General features: G+C 52.9%; 1 protein-coding gene across 1 annotated transcript in view; it reads left to right on the forward strand.

The window, feature by feature from the left end:
• Positions 1 to 23160, forward strand: part of Cdh22 (cadherin 22) — a 64669-nt gene that overhangs the window by 12964 nt on the left and 28545 nt on the right. Inside the window, exons 3-5 of the mRNA XM_036184312.1 lie at positions 10225 to 10344; positions 19236 to 19403; positions 22963 to 23156. Coding sequence (XP_036040205.1) covers positions 10225 to 10344; positions 19236 to 19403; positions 22963 to 23156 — 482 coding nt within the window. The remainder of the gene's footprint in view (positions 1 to 10224; positions 10345 to 19235; positions 19404 to 22962; positions 23157 to 23160) is intronic.

Consider the following 23160-nt stretch of genomic DNA (forward strand, 5'->3'; position numbering starts at 1 on the left):
CCCCAGGACCCAGAGGGAAGAGAAGGTACGTTGGGTTCTGTAGCCAATGAGTACTGCAACTGACCCCTGCCTTGGGCTTCCAGGCTGTCTGCGAGAGGAGGGTCTTTCTTCACAGACGGGGAGACTGAACTCAGAAGGAGGACAAGAGTGCATCTCAGGTTCTACAGAGTGTAGGAGGCACTGGCCTGAGTCCCAGCCTGAACTCACATAGCACTCAGGAGAAAGGGTGACTCACCCTGGGCAAGCTGGGGAACCAAGGAGGGGGCGGGAAAAGGCAGAAATTAAATTAGTTGATTTATTTGAGTAACTTTTTGAAGAAGTGGATCCGGGCACCGGGTGCTCACGGAGAGTCCAGGCAGCTTTGAAAATCAGTCACAATTAACTGAGCCTCCTGATCCGGGCTGAGCAGGGCGGGCCGACAAGCTGCAGCGGGTCGGGCAGCTTCTGAGATCAGAGAGAGCAGGGACGCAGCTTGCGACATGAAAGGCAGCTGTGCTCGCAAATTAAACCACTCAAAGCTTAAAAGAGAAGGGAAGTGCGCCGGGGGGGCCAACGAACCACGCTTCTGAGGAGGGGCATGCCAGCCCATGCTGGGGCCAGTGCAGCGAAGCAAGTCCTTGGCAGTTGGCAGGCCTGATACCCCATGACCTTGAGCAAGCCCCTGTCCTCCTCCTGAGGTCAGAGTTACTTGCTGAGCATTGGGGACAGGGGTCCTTCATACCACAGGCACATGCCAGGCACTGTGTCATGCACTGAGGATCGCCAGAAAGTCATACAGTGGGTAAGGGAGTGACGGGAACAGGGCTGGCTAGAATCTGGTAGAAATTCTTCCCCTTTTTAGACATATGCTGGGGTGTCTATGTATGTGTGTGCATGTTTGAGAGTGTGAGTGTGCTCTGTGCAGGACAGAGAGCATGGGCACAGGTCAGAGGGCACCCTAGAGTGCTGCTCTTTGCCATTCACCTTGTCTTCTGTTTGCCACTATATGACCAGGCTAGCTGGTTTGGGAGCTTCTGGTGAGTCTCCTGTCTCCATTCCCATCTTGCTCTAGGAGCACAGGGACTACAAATGTGCACTATCTCATCCAACTTTGTATGGGTCTGGGGATTGGAACTCAGGTCCTCATATTTACACAGCAAGTGCCTCAACCACAGAGCCAGCTCCCCAGCCCCGGAAATTCTCTTTTTATGCAAGTGTTGAATCACACACTGAAGGAAGGGAACTGTCTGAATGAAGCAGGGTTTTCCACCTCTGGTGTGTACCCTAATTACCTAGAGAGCTAGTTAACACAGGCTGCCACATCTATCCCCCAGGGCTCCTTTTTTTCTTTTCTCTTCACAGTGCTGGGGATCAAACTCAGCTCATGCACACTAGGTAAGCACTCTACTGTGGAGCTCCACCTCAGCCCAGGGTTTCCCATCCAGCAAGCCTGACTGTTAGAGATGAAAACAAACTCCCAGGAGCCGCTGCTGGGTTGGGTACCTCACTTGAACTGCCACACATTCAAAGGACATTGTAGGCACAGGGCGCTATGGGTGCAAAGACCCTGGGACACATTGTGTTCAAGGATTCCTGAAAGAAGAGATGGGGAGGCAGCAGACAGTGCTTGGGTACCTCAGAAAAAGGGTCATAAGATGAAATGCGTAGGACTTTGTGGCTGCTGGAAGGTTTTCAGTGGCAGCTGAGTGAGATGGGGACAGAGATGTGACATGACCCAGTGCATATTTTAAAAGAATGATCTGGCTATTTGTTAATAGACCACAGAGGCAAGGATGGAGAGGGAGGTTAGCGAGGGCTCTGGCTAGGCAGGTGAGAGGTGATGGCAAGGAGGGTGAGGAAGAAGAATGCCAGTGTGTTGCAGAGGCCATGGGGGGCAGTGCAGGACTGGACGTTGGGGAGAGAGGCAAGAGCTCGGAACAGCTCAGTATTGGAGCTGCCACAGAAGGGGGAACAAGCTGGAACAGCTTTCACTCTCTGGCAGGTTAGGACTGGGGTGTCCACCGTAAACCTAGGTAGAGATGCGTGAGGGACACCTGTCTCTGAGTCTGTAATGGAGAATCCCCTGGAGACATATCAGCAGAGGAAGGGATGAAAGCTTGGGGCGTCAGGAAGTTGGTAAACAGTGAATCAGGAAGCACTGACCTCTGTGATCTTTCGATATAGGGGGGCCAGGGTCTTCCTCTGGGGCATCAGGCTTACCTCTGTGATCTTTCAATATAGGGGGGCCAGGGTCTTCCTCTGGGGCATCACAACCTGGCTCAGATACAGTGAGAGGATTCATGTATCTTCCTCTTCCTGGGCTTCCAGGCCCAGCTCTGCTTCTTCAGCCATTGATACCAACTGTATGCAAGATACTGCACTTGGCACATTGAAAACACAGAGCCTCAGCCAGGTGGTGGTAGCACACATCTTTAGTCTTAGCAGTCGGGAGGCAGAGACAGACCGTTCTGAGTTCGAGGACAGCTTGATCTACAGAGAGAGTTCCAGGACAGCCAGGGCTACACAGAGAAACCCTATCTGGGGTGGAGGGGGAGAGAAAAAAAAGAAAGAAAACGCCTAGATTCGATCGGTGTTTATTAGCCACTGCTTTATTCTGGGCACTGCAGGAAATGCAAAGAACAATGAAACCCACCAGTGTTTATTAGCACCCACTATATGCACGGCGTCCAGTGTACTTGACTCTGAGAGCCTGTAATGAGTCATCCAAGGACAAGGACATAGCTCATGTTTGCTGGAATTTACTTTGTGTTGAGACCCACAGATAGAAAATGAGCAGACACTTTGGATGCCTGGTACCCATTTCACACACTGCACAAACAACACCATCCCAACCTCAGCATAGGGATGAGTCAGTTTCGTCTCCTGCAACTACCTCCATCAATTGGTAGTGACTGGAGAGTCTGAAGGTTTCATCTGGGCTCAGCAGAAAGGAGTGCCACAATAGATTAGTGATGTCTGCTGTGAGGGTAGGGTGGGAGATGTGGTGTACATCACAGTAGTACTGGTGTGGCTGGACTATAGGATTGGGGTTCAACCAAGTGTGGACATTGCAGACCTCTGCCACAGTCCCGTTCCCTCAGCTCCAGGCCCCTGTGAGCTGCATCTCTGATGGGTAGAAGAAGGCTGTTTTGCAGTATAGCCAGCACTTCTTGGGATATTCAGTAAATAACAGCTATCAGCTAACACTGCTTTCGCAGAGTGATTCGCCTTTATCCTCCAATCCCGGGAATAAGCAGGGCAGGTGTTACTGTCTTCATTCTGCTGACGAGGAAGTAAATGCAACAAGAGATAAAGTAACTTGTCTGAGGCTCCACAGTCAGGCCTGAGACAGAACTTGGAACCAGAACTCTTTGTTTCTGGGTTCAGCATCCATGGCTTTCTTCAGGGGAACAGCTATGACCCTTCCTTGCTCTGTACTTTACAGCTTGCAATCTCTCACACTCCCAATCTCACTTCATCCTCCATGGGCTCTCTCCTAAGTGCTGACACCCCCATTTTGCACCTAAGGAGCCCGAGGCCCAACAGCAGAGTAGAAATAAAAGCATAAGGGCATGCAGCCTGTCTCCCAAATCTGGGGCCTGAGGGGAGTGGTAACAGAGAGGAAAAGAGGAAGGCAAGAGACAGAATGGATCCCAAGAGTATCATTTGCAGAGACAGCAAGCAGTAAGCGGGGAGTTTCCGATTGTCCCATCTGTAGCCAGAGAGAGTGTGGCTCAGCAACCCTCGGGCCCAAGCCAGGAATCAATCGCTGGCCTCGGCAGAGACGACTTCTAAAGATGTTTTTAATTAAAGTCCAGGAAGATCTATATGTGCCACATCTTCTTGCCTAGCAACAGCACTAGCTCTTACTCCCCCGCTGGAGGGCAACGGAGCGGGAGGTTTCTGGTGGGGACAGGTAGCAGAGAGGAGGCCCGACTCTTTGAAGTCGACTCCCAGGGACCGCAGGATAGAGAGGAGCATGCCCATGCACACCTTGTCTCTCCCACCAACAAGCTACTCAAAGGCTGGCAAGACGGCCCAGCAGGTAAGGCGCTTGCTATGGAGGCTTGATGACCCAAGCTTTAGCTCTGGGATCCATGTAAAGACAGAAGGAAAAGACCAGCTCCACAAAGTTGTCCTTGGATCTCCACAGGCACACTGCCATGGCACACCTGGATCCCTCAATGCACACCACACACACACATGAATAAAATTCAAAACTAAAGCTAAATAAATAAAAAGAAAACAACCCATTCAAGCATGAGCACTGTTGCTGGGTTCTGGGCCAACAAGGCACCCAGTGCAAAGCTGATAAAGCTACCATGTTTCCTTCAGGGGTCTAACGAACAGGGGCCTTGCTGGTGTTGAGGGGATGAATGTGGGTGAGTTACAGGAAGAGTGTGTAAAGTGCTCACAATGCAAGCCCGGGGACCTGAGTTCGGATCCCCACCACTCATGTGGAACCCAGAAGCGGTGTTGTACCTCCCAAGTCCTGGGGACTACAGAGGCAGGCGTGTCCCCATGGCTTGCTAGTCAGCTAGTCTAGCTGAACTGGTGAGTTCCAGGAGACCCTTAATTTCTTGTCTCACAACATAAAATGGGTAGAGGTAAAAGGAAACACTCTCTGTCATCCCCTGCCTTCCCCCGTCCACCCCATTTGCCTTCAGCCACTGGCCAGACTGTTGTTGTAGATATCACATTATCAGTATCCCAAACAAACAAGGTCGCTGGACTCCATGACGATGGCCTCAGTGAGTACCAAGAGGTCAGAAGACCTTGTGGGCTTTAATGTGGGGTATCAGGAAAGTCCTTTGCGGGAAACGTATTAGACACACACACAGGATTTGCCTACGTGGGCAAGACTGGGACTGGGATCCACAAGGGAAGTTAGGGTGAGGGAAACAAGTCCAGAAACTCTGTAAAAGGGTCTCTCACCTCTCAAGGCTAGACCTCACCCTTCAGTCCCTCGCTTCACACCATGCTGCCCCCACCCCATTTCCTACTTAGTACCCCTCTATTCCGTTTCCTCTCTTTCTGTGACTCCAGCTTTTCTGTGCTCCACTTTCTGTCCCTCATCTCTCCACCCTGACCACTTTCCTGCCCCTCCTCTTCTGTGACACCTCCCCTGTTGCTCGTCTCTGAACTGGCCTCCTCCTCCGTCCTGCAACCTCCTCTCTGCTTGCAGCCAACCCCTACCCCCGCGTCCCCTGTGGATCGTTCATCTACATTAGGGCGCCCCAGCTGGGCAGCTAGAAGCAAGGTCAAGACCAGCCCAGCCAGCCCACATTATAAGTGATGATCCGAGAGGGAGCTGAAGGAGGCAGGCGGGGCGGAGTTGGAGAAGGGGCTTGCTTCCCGCACGTAACCCGAGTGTTCCCAGGGACTCGACAAGTGGTTTTTAAATTTTAATAGAAAGCATTCCACGTGGTGCTGGCAGCAGCAGGGGGTGGGATTCTGTTTTTATAAATGTTGGAGAAGCTAAATGTGAGCCCAGGGTATCCCCCAGGCCCAGCAGGGTAGCAGAGGAGGTAAAAAGAAGCTGTGAGGTGACAATTAGAAACATCTTCATAATAATGACACTTGGTTGCCTCAGCCAGGGGAGGACTCTGAGCTTTGCCAAAGCACTTAATCTCCTTAATCTCATTAAGGGGTCTCCACATCCTTGGATGAACGAGGGATAAAATATTACGTACTCTTTACAGATAGGGAACCTCTGGGTAGGGTTCCTGCGGCCACATGTGGGACTTAGGGAAGGGCTGGAGTGAGAGTTGACCTCTGCTGTCTTCCAGCTCCACCCCACACAGCACCACCCTCTCCAGGAGCCTGCTGGGGCCTCCTGTACCCCATGGATAGCCTGTATTAAGAGACTAGCTGGGATGGATGACATCAGAGCTATGGGGTAAATCAGAGATGAATCACAAGCGAGTCTCCTCTCTCTGGTGTTGATGTCCAGGAGTCTCCTCCTCAGAGCCAAGAACATTGCTCTAAGTGCCTCCTGGCTATCCAGAGAACAGAAAACAAAGCACACACTATACATTCGGCCTACTGGCCTCTTAAGTCCATCACCTCTAAACCCCAGAGTCTCAGATTACACAAAGGGAAACAGGCCAAACAGAGGGAGGATTTGTTTGGCATGTAAGTAAGGGTGAAGACACACTGGGATGTAACCCAGGACTGTGATGCCAGAGCCTACCTACACTCCCTGGAAGTGTGAGGAACATCATCCCTTAGAAGGTGCCACTTCTCTCGTTGACCTCAGCTGGGAGGGTCTTTAAGGACGTAGGGGCACAAGGCAGGCTTGCTGTCCTTTCTGATGTCACCTTCGATGCAGGTGCAGTGTCTGGAGGGTGACATCCTGGCCAGGACGGTCTGGGTTGGAATCGCTCCCTACTGCATACTGGAGAAATGACCTAGGATGTCATTGAGCCCTTCTGTTACTCAGTTTCCTTACTGGTTCAGATCCACTGTGCATCCATTCTGAGCCTTGCAGGGAGCTAATAAAAAAAATGCCCTTGCCTGGGCTCCACCCACAGAGTTCTATTTAATTGGTAAGGGACGAGGCTCAGCGTCAGTTTTATTTTAAAGCTCCCAGAGGATTTGAATGTGCGGCCAGGCTGAGCACCATCGGAATCTGTGCTCTCTAGGGACCAGACTTTCCATATTTAACATTCTGCATGGATACCTGAGCCCTGAGATCCCGTTTATCCAAGAATCAGGCAGGTGGCCTTTCCTGGTGCTGTCTTGACTTAGGCTCTCAAGCAGCTCTCAAGCAGGAGGGCCAAGGCAGCACCTTGGACAGCAGCCCTCCCATCCATCTCTCTCTCTCCCTCCCTCCCTCCCTCCCTCTCTCCCTCCCTCCCTCCCTCCCTCTCTCCCTCCCTCCCTCCCTCTCTCCCTCCCTCCCTCCCTCCCTCCCTCCCTCCCTCCCTCCCTCCCTCCAGCCCAGCCTGTCTGGGACAGGTTGACTTGAATAACCTAGATTAAGGATTTCCTCTCCTGTCTTCCTCTCTTCTCCCCTTCCTTATACTTTTTCAGAGTCTTCCCTCTTTCATTTACCTATTTGTCTCAGCTTCTGTCAATCCCCTCCTTCTAGTTGGATGGCAGAGCACATGAGTTTTGATATCAGATCCACCCTTCATTTAAATCCTGCCTCACTGACATTGCAGGCCAGTTGAACTTGGATTGCGCTGTCCTTGGTGCTGAACACGGGACTGTGTTCTCGACAGGATCCCACCTGGGCAGAAAGCACTCTTGATTCCTGCCTCCCAAGTGGGGAAAAGAGGCACTAAGAGGTAAAGAAGTCTATCACCTAACAGCCTCAGCTTCCTCATCTGAGAAGTGGATTGTCTGTGTGTTTGTTTCTTGAGATAGGACCTCATTCTGTAGCCTAGCCTGGTCTCAAACTTAAGGTAACTTCTGGTCTTGGCCCCTTGAATGCTAGGATCACTGGTGTTAATGATCTGGCCCTGGAGATCTTCACAGGTCTGACCACAAGGCTTTTGTGTGGTTTTCATTTGGTGGTGTATGTAAAGAACTCACAGAGCAGTAGGTGGTTATGAAGCAATTATTCTGCATGCATAACGCCATCAGTGTTGTTGAGTAATAACCCTGACAATGTGTTTCCACTCATGAGAGCTACACACTGACTTTTAGAAATCCTGTGGGCCATTTGACACCACATTGGTGACTTGATGTTGGACCATGGTGTGAGTGCTTACACAACAGCCAGAAAGCGAGATTTGTTCCCCACTCACCCCTGTATCTGTGTCACAGAGTTAACATGAGGTCTAAAAAATGGAAGCATGATGGTCATGGTAAGATGCTTGGTAGAAGCTATGGCCACTGACCTTGGGGACAACTCCAAGATGATCTCACTGCTGCCTCTGGGCTGGTACCCTTCCTTCTGCTAATTCTGGGGGGAGGGCTTCTGACTGGTGGAAAGGGAGGTGTAGTCTAAGAAAGCCATTTTTTTCAGGGCCTGGGGAGCCGTGGTGAATCACTGACCCTTCACCATCCTCATGTGTTGGCATTAACTGTAATGGCTACCATAAAGAATCCCGGATTGGGGAAATGATTCCAGCATCCCCGAGGGAGTCCCTGGGATGCAGTCAGGGAGAGAGAGAGAGTGAGCTCAGCCATGTCTCCAGGGAGTCACTCAGCCCAGCATTGTGACTTGTCTGTGGGATGGAAGGAACCGGCAGGGAAGAGACAGGGAGACTCTGCCTCGTAACAGTTACAGCAGCCCTATTTATCGAGCACCCATCTCGAGCCTGACACTTCATGTCCCCCCACTCCAGTGCCTCTGTGACTGTACACGGCTGAAGGGGGCCTCCTGAGACTGCCATCTGCAGTCTTGCAGTTCTTACATCTGCTGGGTGCTGTTCTTGGTTCTGAAACAAAACGATTTGTATTCTCAACATGATCTCAGGAGCTTGGGAGGGTGTTGAGGCACAAAGGAGTTCATGGCATGTCTCACATCAAGGTCCATCAGTGGTTATGGCTCAGCACACCAGACCACTTTCCCCAAAGTCACTAGTGCCTGTGCTAACACCAGAACCCAAAAGGGCTTTGATAGTGCGGTCATGCGTTCAAATCCCACCATGTCCTCTCTCTGTACGCTCAGACAACTCTTTCCTATCTGGCCCATTTCCTCACCTGTAACATCGGAGGTCCACCATGCATCTCTGAGATGCCATACGGACTTAGATGGTATAAGAGGCTTGTGTCTCCAGGTATACGGTAGGTGCTCAACAGGAAGTTATTACTTCCCTCCTCTGTAGCCAGGGCTGTGCCCTTGGCCCTGAGTTGGCAACCTGTGGTCTTTATCAACACAGGGAAGGTCTTGTCCTCTCTCTTCGGGCAACTCAGATGTAGTTGGCATGGAGCTGTAGCCGACAAAGAGAGGCGCATTGCAGGACCCACTCAGGAGGCTTTGGCTGGGAGGGAGACCCAGAGAGGAAAATGAGAAATGCAAAGGAGTGAAAAATAAATACATGTGTCTGTCTGGAATGATGGAGGGCCCCGGGCTGGAGGCGGGAGAGGCGGGCAACGGGCTGGGCTCAGCAGAATTGCTGTAGTACCACTTCCAGACTCTCTCATTAGCCAAGCAGTGAACTGGCCTCACCTCCCAGCAGGCTGCCTGCTGGCCCAGAGAGCCCAGCTTAGCCTCAGGAGGGTCTCAACCAGGCCCCTAGCAGGGCATCCAGCTGAGAACATCGCCCAGAGGTAGGGTTTCCATCATGTCCTCTTTGGTTCATATCCTGAGCCCCCAAAACTCTCTCTAGATCTTCCACCCCCCACCACCCTTTTTTTCTGGAAAGGTTCCCATCTGCCCCTCCCCCACTGGTCCAGCCTCACGTCCCAAGCCCTGCTTTCGTCAAATTGAACATGATGTCAAATTAGAGCCATCTCTGGGACAGGCCGGGAGAAGCTCCCAGTTTAATGAGGCAGCGTCGAAAATCAATAACTTAATTGCCGCTGTTTGATGGACTTTTATCCAATTTATGCTCTCCCCGGCAGCCTACGTGCAGAGCATGAGGAAAAGTGTGTGTGGCTGAGGGGGGCAGTGCTGTCTGGGCACCAGGGGGAGGGGCAAGGGGGCATCATGGCCTACGGCTAATCACTTTCCAAAGGGAAGCTGGCCACTGCCATCCTCCTGCCCAGGGGCCAGCCTCTGAGGCCCAGCGAGCTGCCTTGTGCTTCTGCCCTCTCTGTGGCTGCAGAGAGAAGGAAGACAGGTAGCAGAGTCCAAAATGAAGCCAGAGGGCATGGAGTGACTAAACACCCCCAGGGGCCTGCTTTCCAGTCCCAGCTCTGACTGTGCCTCATAACTATGTAGATAACGACTGTTCCCCCTGCTTCTTCCTTTGAAGGACTGCCCTTAGCTGCCCAGTCCTTGGGATATCAAATCCACCCTCTCATTTGCCCTGCAGACCAAGGACTGGCATTCTGCCCATTTTGGAGGAGAAACTGAGATTCCTTTGCTAGTCCTACATCTGAGAACCAAAGGGTACTTAAATCCAGATATGACTCCATGGTCACTCATGTCCCTGGGAAGGCCATGGGGTCAGGAAGTAGGTTGGGCCTCTGTGTGAGGACAGGGCTGTGAAGTGGTTGGCCGATGACCTCCAATACATTCCCAAAGGGTCATCTCTCATGGTTTCCCCAGGGTGGGGAGGGGACAGGGCCACAAAGCTCCAGGTGACCGCTGTATGACCATCGTCTTGCTTGGTCCCCCGGGCCCAGGCACGTCTGTGATGCAGGTGATGGCCTTCGATGCAGATGACCCCACTTACGGCAGCAGCGCCCGGCTGGTGTACAGTGTGCTAGATGGCGAGCATCACTTCACGGTGGACCCCAAGACAGGTGAGGTGTGGGGCTGAGGTAGGGGACTGGGCCAGAGAGGCAGAGCCCATGGCAGATCACCACACCTGCTGACCCAGCAACGCTGAGGAAGCACAGAGCATGTGTAGGCAGGCATCTTGGGTTCCAGGAGACTCTGGAGATGTGGGAGGGTGGGTAGCCACACAAGAAGAGGAGAGAGCATGGGAAAGTGGGAGGGGTCTCCTGTAAGAAGAGGAGGAAAAAGGAAAGGCAGGAAACGCAGCTGTCTATACCCTATAAGGACCTTACGTGTCTGAACTTGGCCACCTTGTCCTTGGGACTAAACCAATCCGGGTGTGTTTTGGGGGTAACAAGTGAGTTCTTGGAGGAGCTCCTTTAAGTGTATATTAAGTCCTGTTCTCACAACAGCTGCTGATCTGATGGAAAGATGAAATGACACTTCCTCATTTACCCCTCACACGCGCATGCACCACCGAACAACAGCACAGCACACCCCACCACCCCACCACCACCCCGTCCACTCTGAGCTTAGGCGGTGATGAGTCTCTGAGGTCCCTGGGAGAATGCTAGTGAAGACAGAGGCTCAGAGAGGCAGATGACTAAGCTGAGGTCACACAGCCAGTGAGAGCTGCTAACATTGATTCCAACAGAACATTTCACTTTCCCAGCCTAGAAGGAAGATGAGAGATCAGCCTCAGGGCAGCTTTTGGATGCCATGTGTGGCCCGTGGGACTGTAGGAGTGGAATAGGCATTTGCTGGGACAATTAGGATTTGAAGTATCCAACAACAAAGCATCAGATGGAGAGGTGAGGGAAGGCACCCAGGGAGAGGGCATGGTATAGGTAAAAGCTAGGGATGGGGACGTGGGCAGGCAACATGTCCAGGCTGGCAGGGCTCGGGAGCTCGAGTTGATTCGAAGGGCAGCGTGTGTGGGTGTGTGTGATGGATCTGGCTTTGGTTTTTGTTCACGTGTTTGTTTTGTTTGGCTTGGGGAGGAGAGGGAGGAATCTAGTCTATGAGCTCAGTTTAATTGTGTTCTCCTACACATAACATCATTATTCTTACCTCCTTGTAAAAGCAGTACATTTCAGGAAAACATCAAACATTACAGAAACGCTAAGGAGAAAGCGCCCTACTCCCTGGCCCCAGCCACCGCAGCCCCACAGATAGTGAGCGGCTGGTGTGTGCAGCCTGGACAATCTCAGACTCCTTCACTTGAAAAACATTAAGTCATTTTGAAAATAGATAGAACATCTCAGGGTTCAAAATTCAAAAAGTTCAAATGAGTATTTAGCAGCAATCCTTCACCTCATCTGGTCCCCAAGCCACCTTGCCTGTGTCCCCAAGGCAACCAATGTAATTTTCTTGTGGATATTTGCAGAGCTGTGCTATGCATGTACAAGGAAATAGGGCATGTGTGTTTATCTTCTTTGCTTTGCATGGAAGGTAGTTATAAACACACCGTACACATAGCTTGCTGCTTTTGCTTAAGAATACATCTTGAAGATGGTTCCATATCAGTCCACAAAGAGCGCACTCATTCTTTTATTTAATGCCTGTTATGGATATACTGAAATTTATTTCACTCGTCCCCTCCTGATGGACATGTACCCTCTTTCCAATCATTTGCTACAATGAACAGTGCTTCCACGAATAACCTCACACATGCATCATTTTCCGCCGGTGTGAGTGTATCTGCAGGGTAATTTTCAGGAAGTAGAAAGGCTGGGTCACAGGACACATGCATTTGGAATCTCAACAGATAATGCCTAGAGGTACTAGATTACACTCCCCCCACCCCTAAGATTGCTGTGCCCTGGTCCCCTCCTCCTCACCGACGCTGTGGGTTCATTGATGACTTCTGAGCAGGGAAGTGACATGTTCAGGTTTTCATTTTAACAAGATCCCTTGGGTGGCAGCAAGTGAGCTTGGCTCGGAGACAGGAATTAGAGGCAAAGATGCACCAGAGCCCAGGTGTCCAGCACAGAGCCCCCAAAGACAAAAGTTAGAAGCTGGTAGTTACCCTACACCTACTCGGACTTCTTAACATCTGGCTAGTTGGGACGCCAGAATTGATGAAGGATTGGGAGCGAGTATGTGTTAAGATACTGAAGAGAAAGGTGCAGTGAGTTTCTACAAGGGGCAGACACTAGGCAGCCTGGAGCCCCTGCATCCTCCCTTGCCCTACACTCTCCCATCGTCGTGAAAGTCAAGGCTGCCTCCCACGGAAACAGGATGAAGTGAGTTAAGGGTCAGCTTCAGTAGAGGGATTGACCAATGTGTCCCAGGTTCTGGAGCAGAGCTAAAGAACCCAATCTTAGAGACTGGAGCGATGATGCAGCAATAAAGAGCACTGGCTGATCTTCCAGAGGACCCAAGTTCAGTTCTCAGCACCAGATGGACACTCCAGTTCCAGGGGATCTGATGCCCTCTTCTGGCCTCCACAGGGACTGCATGCATGCACATGGTGCACATACATACTCATGGGCAAACATTCATACATATAAAAATAAACAAGTATTTTAAGATGAGGATTCAGCTTTAACTGTGCCAAAATTATGAGGGAAGAGAAGGAAGAAACTTCTAGAAGTTTCAGCTGTCCATCTAAACTATGGACATGGAGCTCTGAAAATGGCCGAGGTTTTTGAAGTCTCCTGTAACTGTAGGAGAGGAGGGTAAGGGGAGAGTCAGGGGCTCCATCCTGCATGTCTGCCCCTTGTAGGAACCCACTGCACCCCCTTTTTCTCTCTTCAGCATTTTCAGCTCTAGTGTACACCCCTCACCCTGTGCTTATGAGCTTGTGGGAATGCAGGGTGAGACCTCTGGTTCATTCAGATACTGATGGAGTGGTCACTACAGGCCAGGGTGTGCGCTAGGCACCAGGGAGAGAGCAGCAGGGTCGTCCGATCTGGGGCTTCTAGCAGAGAAAGAAATGCAGAAAATAAGCACACTGACCGAAGCTGTGTGTCAGGCAGCAATGCGTCCAGCAAGGAGTGTAAAGGACTAGATGGAGATGTCGGAATTGGAGCCCAGACCCAGATGAGGCGAGGGTCATAGATGTCTAGGGATAAGCAGTGAAGTCATAAGGACAAGGAGTGTACATGGTGTTCAACACAGGCCTTGGTACACAGATCTCTATGAGTTTGAGGCCAGCCTAAGCTATGTAGTCACAGGCAAGAGTAAGATAATGGAGGTTGGGGATTTAGGCTCAGTGGTAGAGCGCTTGCCTAGCAAGCACAAGGCCCTGGGTTCGATCCTCAGCTCCACATTAAAAAAAAAAAAAAAAGAGTAAGATAATGTTTGTTTCTAGGGGAGAGGCTGAGGGGGGGTGTTAGGAGGGCTAGGACTGAATCTTGGGAGATAGCAAGGACAGGCAGGTGACAGGTTAGACTATGAGAGTGAAGAGGCTTCCATTTTCTTAAGGGCAACCCCCAGGCTCAGAAGGGGTGTGACAGGTGAGAATCCAAAGGTCCAGTAAAACAGAGACAGTTTATTGGAAGCCAGAAAGGGGGCTCCTTTCAAGCCAGGGGGAGGAGTTCCAGTGGAATCAGCCTCTGGGTCTGAAAGGGTCCACTCTGACATCTCCCAGGATGCATTGGGTCTTCCCTCTGTACCCCAGCGTCACCGCCAGTCACCCTGGCACCACTGCCAGCCCCAGCCGGTTTCCCCAGCCAGGAATATTCTGCCGATGTGGGGCTATATTTAGCTGCTACTGCTAGGTACAGTCTGTTCTCGCTGCGCAGCTAGCAGGGAGCAGAGCCACAAAGAGGCCTGAGGGGAAGGTGTGAGGAAGGGAGGAGGAGGGGCCGCGCCACAGGGCCAAGTGCCAGAGGAGGAATTAACTTGTGTGTTTTAAAGGCCAGGCCTGCCAGCCAGCCCCCCACAGGGGCGACAGGGATGGCATTTGGAGGTTAATGAGGCATCACACAGGCTCCAGGGCCCCCTCTGCAGCATCTGGAGGGGATAGAGGGGTTGGTGAAGACAACAGCTGGGACTGGGGGCATTGGGCAGCCGTGGCCAGTTATAATTGCCAGCCCCTGTCGTGATCTTGGCTGAAAATTCACACCTGTGCCAGGGACAGCCATTGGGCCTAGAGGGGACGGAACTCAGACTTGCTACGCATTTGTTGTGAGCTGGATGCTGGGGTCAGGGTGGTGAACCTGGCTCCTCTTCTACCCTCAGAGATTTCTGCTCTGACAGAGAAACTGGGAACAGCCATGGGGGGGGTGGGGGCAGGAGGCAGAGAAGGCCACTCAGGCAGTCCAAGTGCTAACTGAGCACTTCACCCCAAGCCTGTGGATATACTTACGCTGACACAAGATCAGCTGGACCTTTGCCTGGGGCTTGTCCATGGGGGTGCCCAACCCAGGATGCAAAGAAAAAGATGTGTGGGAGTCTCTAAAACGTGAGACCTGGGGCTGAAGAGATGGCTCCATAGGTAAAGTGTTTGCCATGCAAGCTTGAGGCCCTGAGTTCAGATTCCTAGAACTGTGGAAAGCCAGGTGTGTGTGTGTGTGTGTGTGTGTGTGTGTGTGTGTGTGTGTGTGAGAGAGAGAGAGAGAGAGAGAGAGAGAGAGAGAGAGAGAGAGAGAGAGAGAAAGGAGGGAGGGAGGGAGGGAGGGAGGGAGGGAGGGAGGGAGGGAGGGGATGACAAATGCCAGGAAGGGTTAATTTCCATTCACAGCCCATCACTGCAGGAGACTGGGGCAGCAGGAGCTGGAGGTGGCTGGTCTGTAAGGATGAAAGCAAGCTAGTGCTTGCTCTTCCTCTGCAGTCCAGGAATGGTCCCACCCATCATTAAGATGGGTTTTCCTAGCTCAATTAACATAATCAAGATAATCCTCCACAGGTGTACCCAGAGACCTGCCTCCTAGGTAATTCTGGATCCTGGCAAGAAGCTATCACAGTGGAGAGCTTCATTTCACAGAACAGGGAACAGACTCAGACAGACCCAAGGACTTCCCCAAAGTCAGGGTGTGTAAACAGTGGAAAGAATAGCCAAGCCCATGTCTGTCTGGCCCAAGTCTATCCTTTTTACACTCCTCATGTCCAGTGCTGAGTGTTCCCAGCATATCACAGACTCTAGGCAAGCATAAGTGAGTAAATGAATGAATGAGTGAATAAGCCCGTGGGCCAATCTGGGAAGTTTGTACCTCCATACGCCCTCTTTCCTGTGCACTGCCACTGAGGACATTCACGTCTTGGCATCTGACAGGGCTTGGCTCCAAGACTCCAAGGCTGTTGGAGTGTAAGGTGGTGTGGTGCTGGCATGTCACCTCACGCATCCTTTCATGTACCCTAAGTCACCCCTGGAGGGCTGATGGCACTGCACATGAAGCAGATGTAGGAAACTGGTATCTCACTCTCTTGTTCCAGGAATGGCATTGAGGGGAGAGCGCTCTGTGTGCAGCACAGGCGCAGTCATCTCCTTCCTGTTTTCCATATGTAGTGAGCTGCATCCAAGGAGGATGAACCTGCAAATTTAAAATCTGCTAATGCAAATACAGAAGGCTCGCTGCGGTGTGCCTTGTTTCCCCCCTCACGCCTCCCCTCTCCCCACTATCCCTGCTAATTATTGAGATGTGGAGTCCACTTCTGCACCCTTGAATCAGGTGGTTTGCTTTAGCCCAATAGAAAGTGATAGAAATACATTATGTAGATTCCATGATCAGTTCTTAAGAGGACTTTACCTTTTTAAAACATTTATTTGTGTATTCATTGTGTGTGTGCACACGTGTGTAAGCATACATGTAGAAGGTAATGTGTGTGTATGTGATACTCGGTTCTCTTTCTACCATGTGGGAACAGAAGCCAGGTCATCAGGCTTACAGGTGGGCTCCTTTACCTGCTGAGTCACCCCGACAGCCCTCAGCCTTCAACTTCTGTTCTAGAACACAGTCCTGAGAGCTCACAGAAGGATGCTAGCTTACGGGAGGGAGAGGGAGCCCACGTCTCCCCACAGACAGAGGGAGGCTGAGGTCATCTTGGACCTCTCAGCCAAACTGACCCTCAGTTAGACACAGCTACATGAATTAGCTCAGGAACAGCTCAGCTAATCGGATTTCTCTATCAGTTACCTAAGGCTGTACCAAGATAAGCCAAACTGTGGATCAATGGTTTATTCTCTGTCACAGTTGTGTGGGCTAGCTGAGCAGCTCCTTCTTGGGGGTCATTCATGGGACAGTTTTTGACTGTCGGGCAGCTGAGGGCTGACTCAGCTGGCAGACCTAGACCTCTCCCCAAGTCCCTTTCGTTCTGGGTTGCTTCAGCCTGCAGGGGCCTTCGGATTCCCAGAGAAAAGACCCCAGCACTCAAGACTTTACACTCCTCTGACTTGTCCCTAAGCCAGAGCACACCACATGCCCAAGGCCATATTCAGTGAGCAGGAATTATCCAAGGTTGTGGATACGGGGATGTGTTTTATCAGAGACTATCTCCATAGCAATTTCATATGGTGTGTGACTCCAGGCAGTGTCCAGAGGCCACATGGCCCCTCTCCACTCCAGGAGCTCAGAGGCTCCTGAACCACATGCTCTATGAGATATTATGTCCCCAGTCTCTCTGGAGTGGGGACAACAGAGAAGGTAGCTGCATGGGGCCTCCCACCTCACCTGCTCAGATGGAGCCAGACTTCTTCTCCAGTCCCCACTTGGAGCTGAGGATGAAGGGACGGTGGCCCCAAATCCTGCTACCAGACTGTCATTCAATGTCATTCAATCCCTAGATGTAAAGTGTCTTGCTACTCAGCTTCCTGCCAGACATGGTGGCACATATCTGTAGTCCAGCACTTGGAAGGTGGAGGCAGGAGGATCAGGAGTTCAAGGCCAACCTGAGGTACATGAGACCCTCTCTCAAAACAACAACAGAGTTAGCTTTCTTCCTTGCTTTTCTGCCTTGGACCTCACCTGTGAGCCTAGAGGCCACTATGCTTGTCCTGCTATTTGTCCTTACTGCCAGAGCAGCATTGGCCACTTGCTTTGGCTCCGACAAGTGTTGCCCTTCTGTCTCCCTCTCTCTTCTCTCTGGACAAGGCACTTTCCCTGCTTCTCTTCTCTCCCTTTCTGTCTCGAGAGGTCTCCCTCCCAAAATGTCTCTCTTCCCTAGTCTCTTCTGCTGTCCCTTCCTCCGGGTCTCTGTCTCCTTCCCAGGGTCCGTGGCTTCTCTCTGTCTCTCTGTCTCTCTGTCTCTCTGTCTCTCTGTCTCTCTGTCTCTCTCTCTCTCTCTCTGTCTCTCTCTCTCTCCCTTCCTCTCTTCTTTCTTCCCCTCATGTTCTTTCCTTCCTCTCCCTGCAATCACAAAAGTGGACCACCCCGAGTACTACCTACTCTGGTCACACAATACACAACCACACACACTCGTGAGCACACAATGCACACGCAAACACACACACCACCCCACAGCCTCTTCTCTGTCCCATCACCTTTACTGGAATCCAGGGACTTGGGGACATCAGGAGTTGGAGCACAGGTTTTATGGGGCGCATCCTGGGGCTGCTGGTGCATGACTCCACCTGGTGCTCAGGCCCTGGCGCCACCTGTGCTTGGCAGGTGGGAGGGGGTGTCAGGAGAGGCTCTGAATGCCTCATCAACTCCCCCTCCTGACCAGGTTTCTTACACTGACAGGAAATGAGGCCTGGCCATCTTCTCTGCAGAGTTAACCTTCAGCATTACCATTTCTGCTTCTACGCCATGGGCAGCTTGGAAGATGGTCTTCCCAGCCCTTCTCTGTGGCCTGGACAGAGAACCCAGGCCTGGGGGATGGGCAGGGGTGCACATGAACAGATGTGTGTGACTGCAGTCCATATGTGTGAGGCATGCACCTGTGCGTGATGGAGTGTGACCCTCAGTGACTGTTGCCTATATGTTAAACAACCTGAGAAGTTGCTTGGTACCAAGTTCTGCAGGTCACTAACAAGCCAGGCAGATGCCCTGCTCAACGCATACCAGATCCTGGGGGACACAGATCCATGGTGGGACTGGCTACTGGGGCAGATTCCCAGGGGCAGATCTGGTCCACAGGTCTCCTCTCAGCAAAGCCAATGGTCTTCTGTACGTGGAAGCTTGTGCACATGTGTGGCAGAATGTTAGTCTGTAGGTGTGTAGAGGCACGTGCTCATTGTGTGTGTGTGTGTGAGAGAGAGAGAGAGAGAGAGAGAGAAAGAGAGAGAGAGAGAGAGGGAGGGAGGAGAGAGAGAGGAGAGGTGGGGGGTGCAGAGAACTCATCTGTCTGTCTGTGATTGTGCACTGTGGGAATATGTGTGAGGGGTCTGTGTGCAAGTGTGCTCTGGCTGGTGAGCTCTGTGGGTCCCGGTGGCCAAACGTCTTAATTTACTTTTCTATTATTGTGACAAAGCATCATGACCAAGGCAGCCTATGAAAGAAAGCACTTAGCTGGTCATGGTGGGTGCACACCTTTAATCCTAGCACTCAGGAGGCAGAGGCCAGCCTGGTCTACACAGTGAGTTGCAGGCTAGCCGGGTCTACACAGAGAGACCCTGTCAACTAATCTCCACCACAGGCATTTAATTGGGGGCTCACAGCTCCAAATGGTTGAAACCCATGACCATCATGGTAAGGACCATGGCAGCAGCAGGCAGTCATGGTACTGAAACAGTAGCTGAGAGCTCATCTGATTGACAGGCAGAGGCAGAACTAACCTCAAAGCCCACCCCCAGTGATGCGCCTCCTCCAACAAGGCCACACCCCTTAATTCTTCCAATGTTCCACCAACTGTGGACCGAACGTGAACATATATAGTCTTTGGGAGCCGTTCTCGTCCAAACCATCATGCCACACGTGTCTTTTGCACCTATGGCTCTCCCTTGACCTTCGGTACACAGCCCAGCCTGGCTGAGCCCTGCCTCAGCCTGGCCAGAGTCTGCCACCGTGGCCTCATTCTCTCTCACCCACAGGTGTGATCCGGACAGCTGTGCCTGACCTCGACCGTGAGAGCCAGGAACGCTATGAGGTGGTTATCCAAGCCACAGACATGGCAGGCCAGCTGGGTGGCCTCTCAGGATCCACAACAGTCACCATCGTGGTTACTGACGTCAATGACAACCCACCCCGCTTCCCACAGAGTAAGTGGGGTTATGTGTATGTCTGTCTGCATGAGAACCTACTGGTTCAGCTTCCCTTAGGGCTTCCTGCCTGAAGGGGGACCATCACCTGGGTGCTCCTCCAAGCCTGCCTCCCACAGAGGGAAACCCCTGCCAATCTGGTTTGGCAGACACAAAAACTGCTGTAGCCTCCCCACCTGAGAAGCCCTGGTCACCCTCTGGCCATTCATTTTCCCTCTTGCTGGCCATTCAGGGCCCCCTAGCTACTGCTAGATCCCAGACCCAAGCTTGTGAAGAGATGTTGAAGGTTCACCGGAGTCTAGATAGAAGGGGACAGCCACTGCACCCAGGCAGAGGGACACCCATACTTAAGCCCAAGAAGCTGATCTGAGGTCAAGGCCTCCCTCCTCCTGGAGCCTGGAGGCTAGCAGTCTGTGCCGATGAATTGGGAGGCTTGCCTCTTCTGGCACAAGTCTGGATAGGCAGCTTCTCTGGATCAGGCCCCCACCTGCCTATCAGCCTGATGAGCCGGGCTGTCCCAGGCTCAGGCCCAGCCGCTACAGGGAAGCTGCAGCTGCAGCTGGCAGAGACTAAATGCCGCCGGGAGCCAGCTGATTCCTATCAGGAGTCATTACCCGAGGTCCATTGCTCTCATATTAGGCCCCGCCACAGGGGACTGACCCCCATAAGATAAGCGAATACAATCCCTTAGCTGAGCTCAAGCAGCCTACCACCTCAGCCATTCGGCACAGGGTGTGCCCCAGCACAGACTACAGACAGGGGGCCAGGGGCAGGCAGGCCCCAGCACAGGCTACAGACAGGGGACCAGGGGCAGGCAGGCCCCAGCGCTCCCGTTCCCAAAGGGAAAGCTTCAGGCCAGCCAATAAACAGTACCAGGCTCAGGGCAGCAGTCTCTACATGAGGGGCAGAGCAGAGAGGAGGCCCAGCCAGAAAGGCTGCTTGACGCATTCCTCTCTCCCTCCTCTTTCTTCTATCTCTCTTCCTCTCTCCTCTCCTCCTCCCTCCTCCCCTCCCCTCCTCCCTCCTCCCCTCCTCCTCCCTCCTCCCCTCCCTCCCTTCCTCCCTCCCCCCCCCCCTCCCCTCCTCCCTCCTCCCCTCCCCTCCTCCCTTCCCCTCCTCCTCTCCCCTCCCCTCCTCCCCTCCTCCCTCTCCCCTCCCCTCCTCCCTCCTCCCCCCCTCCTCCCTCCTCCCCCCTCCTCCCTCCCCTCCTCCTCTCCCCTCCCCTCCCCTCCTCCTCCCTCCTCCCCCCTCCTCCCTCCCCTCCTCCTCTCCCCCCCCCTCCCCTCCCCTCCTCCTCTCCCCTCCCTCCCTTCCTCCCTCCTCCCCTCCTCCCCTCCTCCCCTCCCCTCCTCCTCTCCCCTCCCCTCCTCCCTCCTCTCCCCTCCCTCCCTTCCTCCCTCCTCCCCTCCTCCCCTCCCCTCCTCCCCTCCTCCCCTCCCCTCCTCCTCTCCCCTCCCCTCCTCCCTCCTCTCCCCTCCCTCCCCTCCCCCCTCCTCCCCTCCTCCCCTCCCCCCCTCCTCTCCCCTCCCCTCCTCCCTCCTCCCCCCTCCTCCCCTCCTCCCCTCCTCCTCCCTCCTCCCCTCCTCCCCTCCTCCTCCCTCCTCCCCTCCTCCCCCCTCCTCCCTCCTCCCCTCCTCCCCTCCTCCTCTCCCCTCCCCTCCTCCCCTCCTCCTCCCTCCTCCCCTCCATCCCCTCCTCCCTCCTCCCCTCCTCCCCTCCCTCCTCCCTCCTCTCCTCCCTTTCTTTCTTCTTCTCTTCTCTCCCTCCCTCATTTTTCTCTGTGACTATAGAGGACAGAAGGGCAAAAATAGACAAGCCCAAAGCCAGCCCTCGGCCCCACCAGCAGGACCCAGAATCCCCCATGTGCCTTTCTCAGCGGCAGCATCTCCCTTCTCCACCAGCACCAGCTACCACTCTGCCTGTACCATCATTTCTGTGCTTTTCTGAGACTCTGCCCTCCTCTCTACCAAGCACCATAGTCTACTCCCGCCCCTTTGTGAACCCCAAATAGGTGAAACCATATGATATAAACTGCTGTATGCCTTTGACTTTCAAAATTACACTCCTACTCTCAGGCTGTTTCTTCTAACTGTTCCTTTTCCTTGCTGTATAGTATTCCCACATATCTATCCTGCTGAATACTTGGCTTGTTTCTAGATGATGGAGCTATTGTGAACTTGAAACCTAGTTGCCTGTGTCTCCTAGTGCCCTTTTGCAAACACTTCTCTAGTATTGCTAAGAAGTGTTTCCTCATGAAGAAATGTGCTTGTCCCTTGTACCACATCCCCACAAACACTGAGTGTAGTTAGACTCTTTAATCTAGGGGCCCCTGGAGACTGCCCACTTGTAACTTCAGCTGGCTTTTATTTAGTCACTCACCACTCCTTAACACAGCCCACCCACGAGACAGCTTACTGTGCCTGGTGAATGAGCGCCACGACCCTTGTCTCCCACAGCTCACGTTCAGCCCAGAGGAGAGTTGGAGAGATGGGCAGTCGTATCTGCTAGGATGTTCTTGGGCGCCCCGGGAGGGGCGGGCAGAAGCAGCTGAAGATATAGGCAGGGTCTCCAAAGGGTAAAGTGGGGAGAGAAGGTGAGAGCCGGTACGGACAAGCCCTGAGTTGTGTCTTCTGGGCCATCCAGCAGGGAGGAACCACAGCAGGGGTGTAACGGGCTGGCTGCAGGGCTGAGGGACTTACCAGGTCTACCCCAAGGGCAGTGGGAAGCATCCAAGCAAGGATCCTCTCAAGTATGTGTAAGCATGAGAAAGAGACAGCCGCTGTTCACAAAGTCTCCCGGGCATTTGAGGCGCCAACGGCAACTCCCAGATGTCACCTGGGCTGACCCCTCATTCAGAAGCTGCTCTTACCTTGACCTTGGTTCTGATCACATAGGAGGATGCTAGTGTGTCATCTGTCCCCCTTCAGTCACCAGGCCGTCTTTGCCAGAGAGCGCCCGCTTCAGGATGTTCGCACCTGCCATCTGCTCTAGAACGTGTTCTCCCAGCTGTCTGCTGCTCATCCCCTCACCCCTTTATCTGTGAGGCTCTGTCCTCTTCTTCCGTACACTGTCTGGGTCATCAGAGGTGCTTCTAGGAGGTGACACAAATGCCACCAGTCATTTCCATGAGGTCCAGGGCACAGTTCCTCACATCTCACAGGTGTCTGTGTTGTCATAGTGACGCTGCTGTTAGGAATGTGTTCTTCCCACTTCACAGTTGAGGGAACTGAAGCTCAGAGGTACAGGTCAAAACCGGCTCCAGAGCCTCAACCCTCATGATCAACCTCTTCTGTCCCCCTTGCTGGGCAGGTGGAGAAACAGGCCTCAAGGATGGCAGGGATGTCCCCATACTGTCCACCAAGGACCCTGGGGGTGAAATGAAAGACTTCTACTCACATGGCCTCTGCCCTTCAGAAGACAGACCCATTGCAGTCTGAAATTCCCATCTGGCCAGGGCAGCGCCCCTGCAGATACAAATCTCCCAGGCATACCCAGGCCCCTCCTCCCTTCCCCAGTGCTGGCAGGAACCAGGATCAACCTCCTGGCATGTCCCCCACAGAGATGTACCAGTTCAGCATACAGGAGTCAGCGCCCATTGGCACGGCTGTGGGCCGAGTGAAAGCCGAGGACTCAGATGTGGGCGAGAACACAGACATGACTTACCACCTGAGAGAAGAAAGCGGCAGTGGAGGAGATGCGTTCAAGGTCACCACGGACAGCGACACTCAGGAGGCCATCATAGTAGTGCAGAAGGTAA

Source organism: Onychomys torridus, chromosome 4 (assembly GCF_903995425.1).
Source record: "Onychomys torridus chromosome 4, mOncTor1.1, whole genome shotgun sequence".
NCBI lineage: Eukaryota > Metazoa > Chordata > Mammalia > Rodentia > Cricetidae > Onychomys > Onychomys torridus.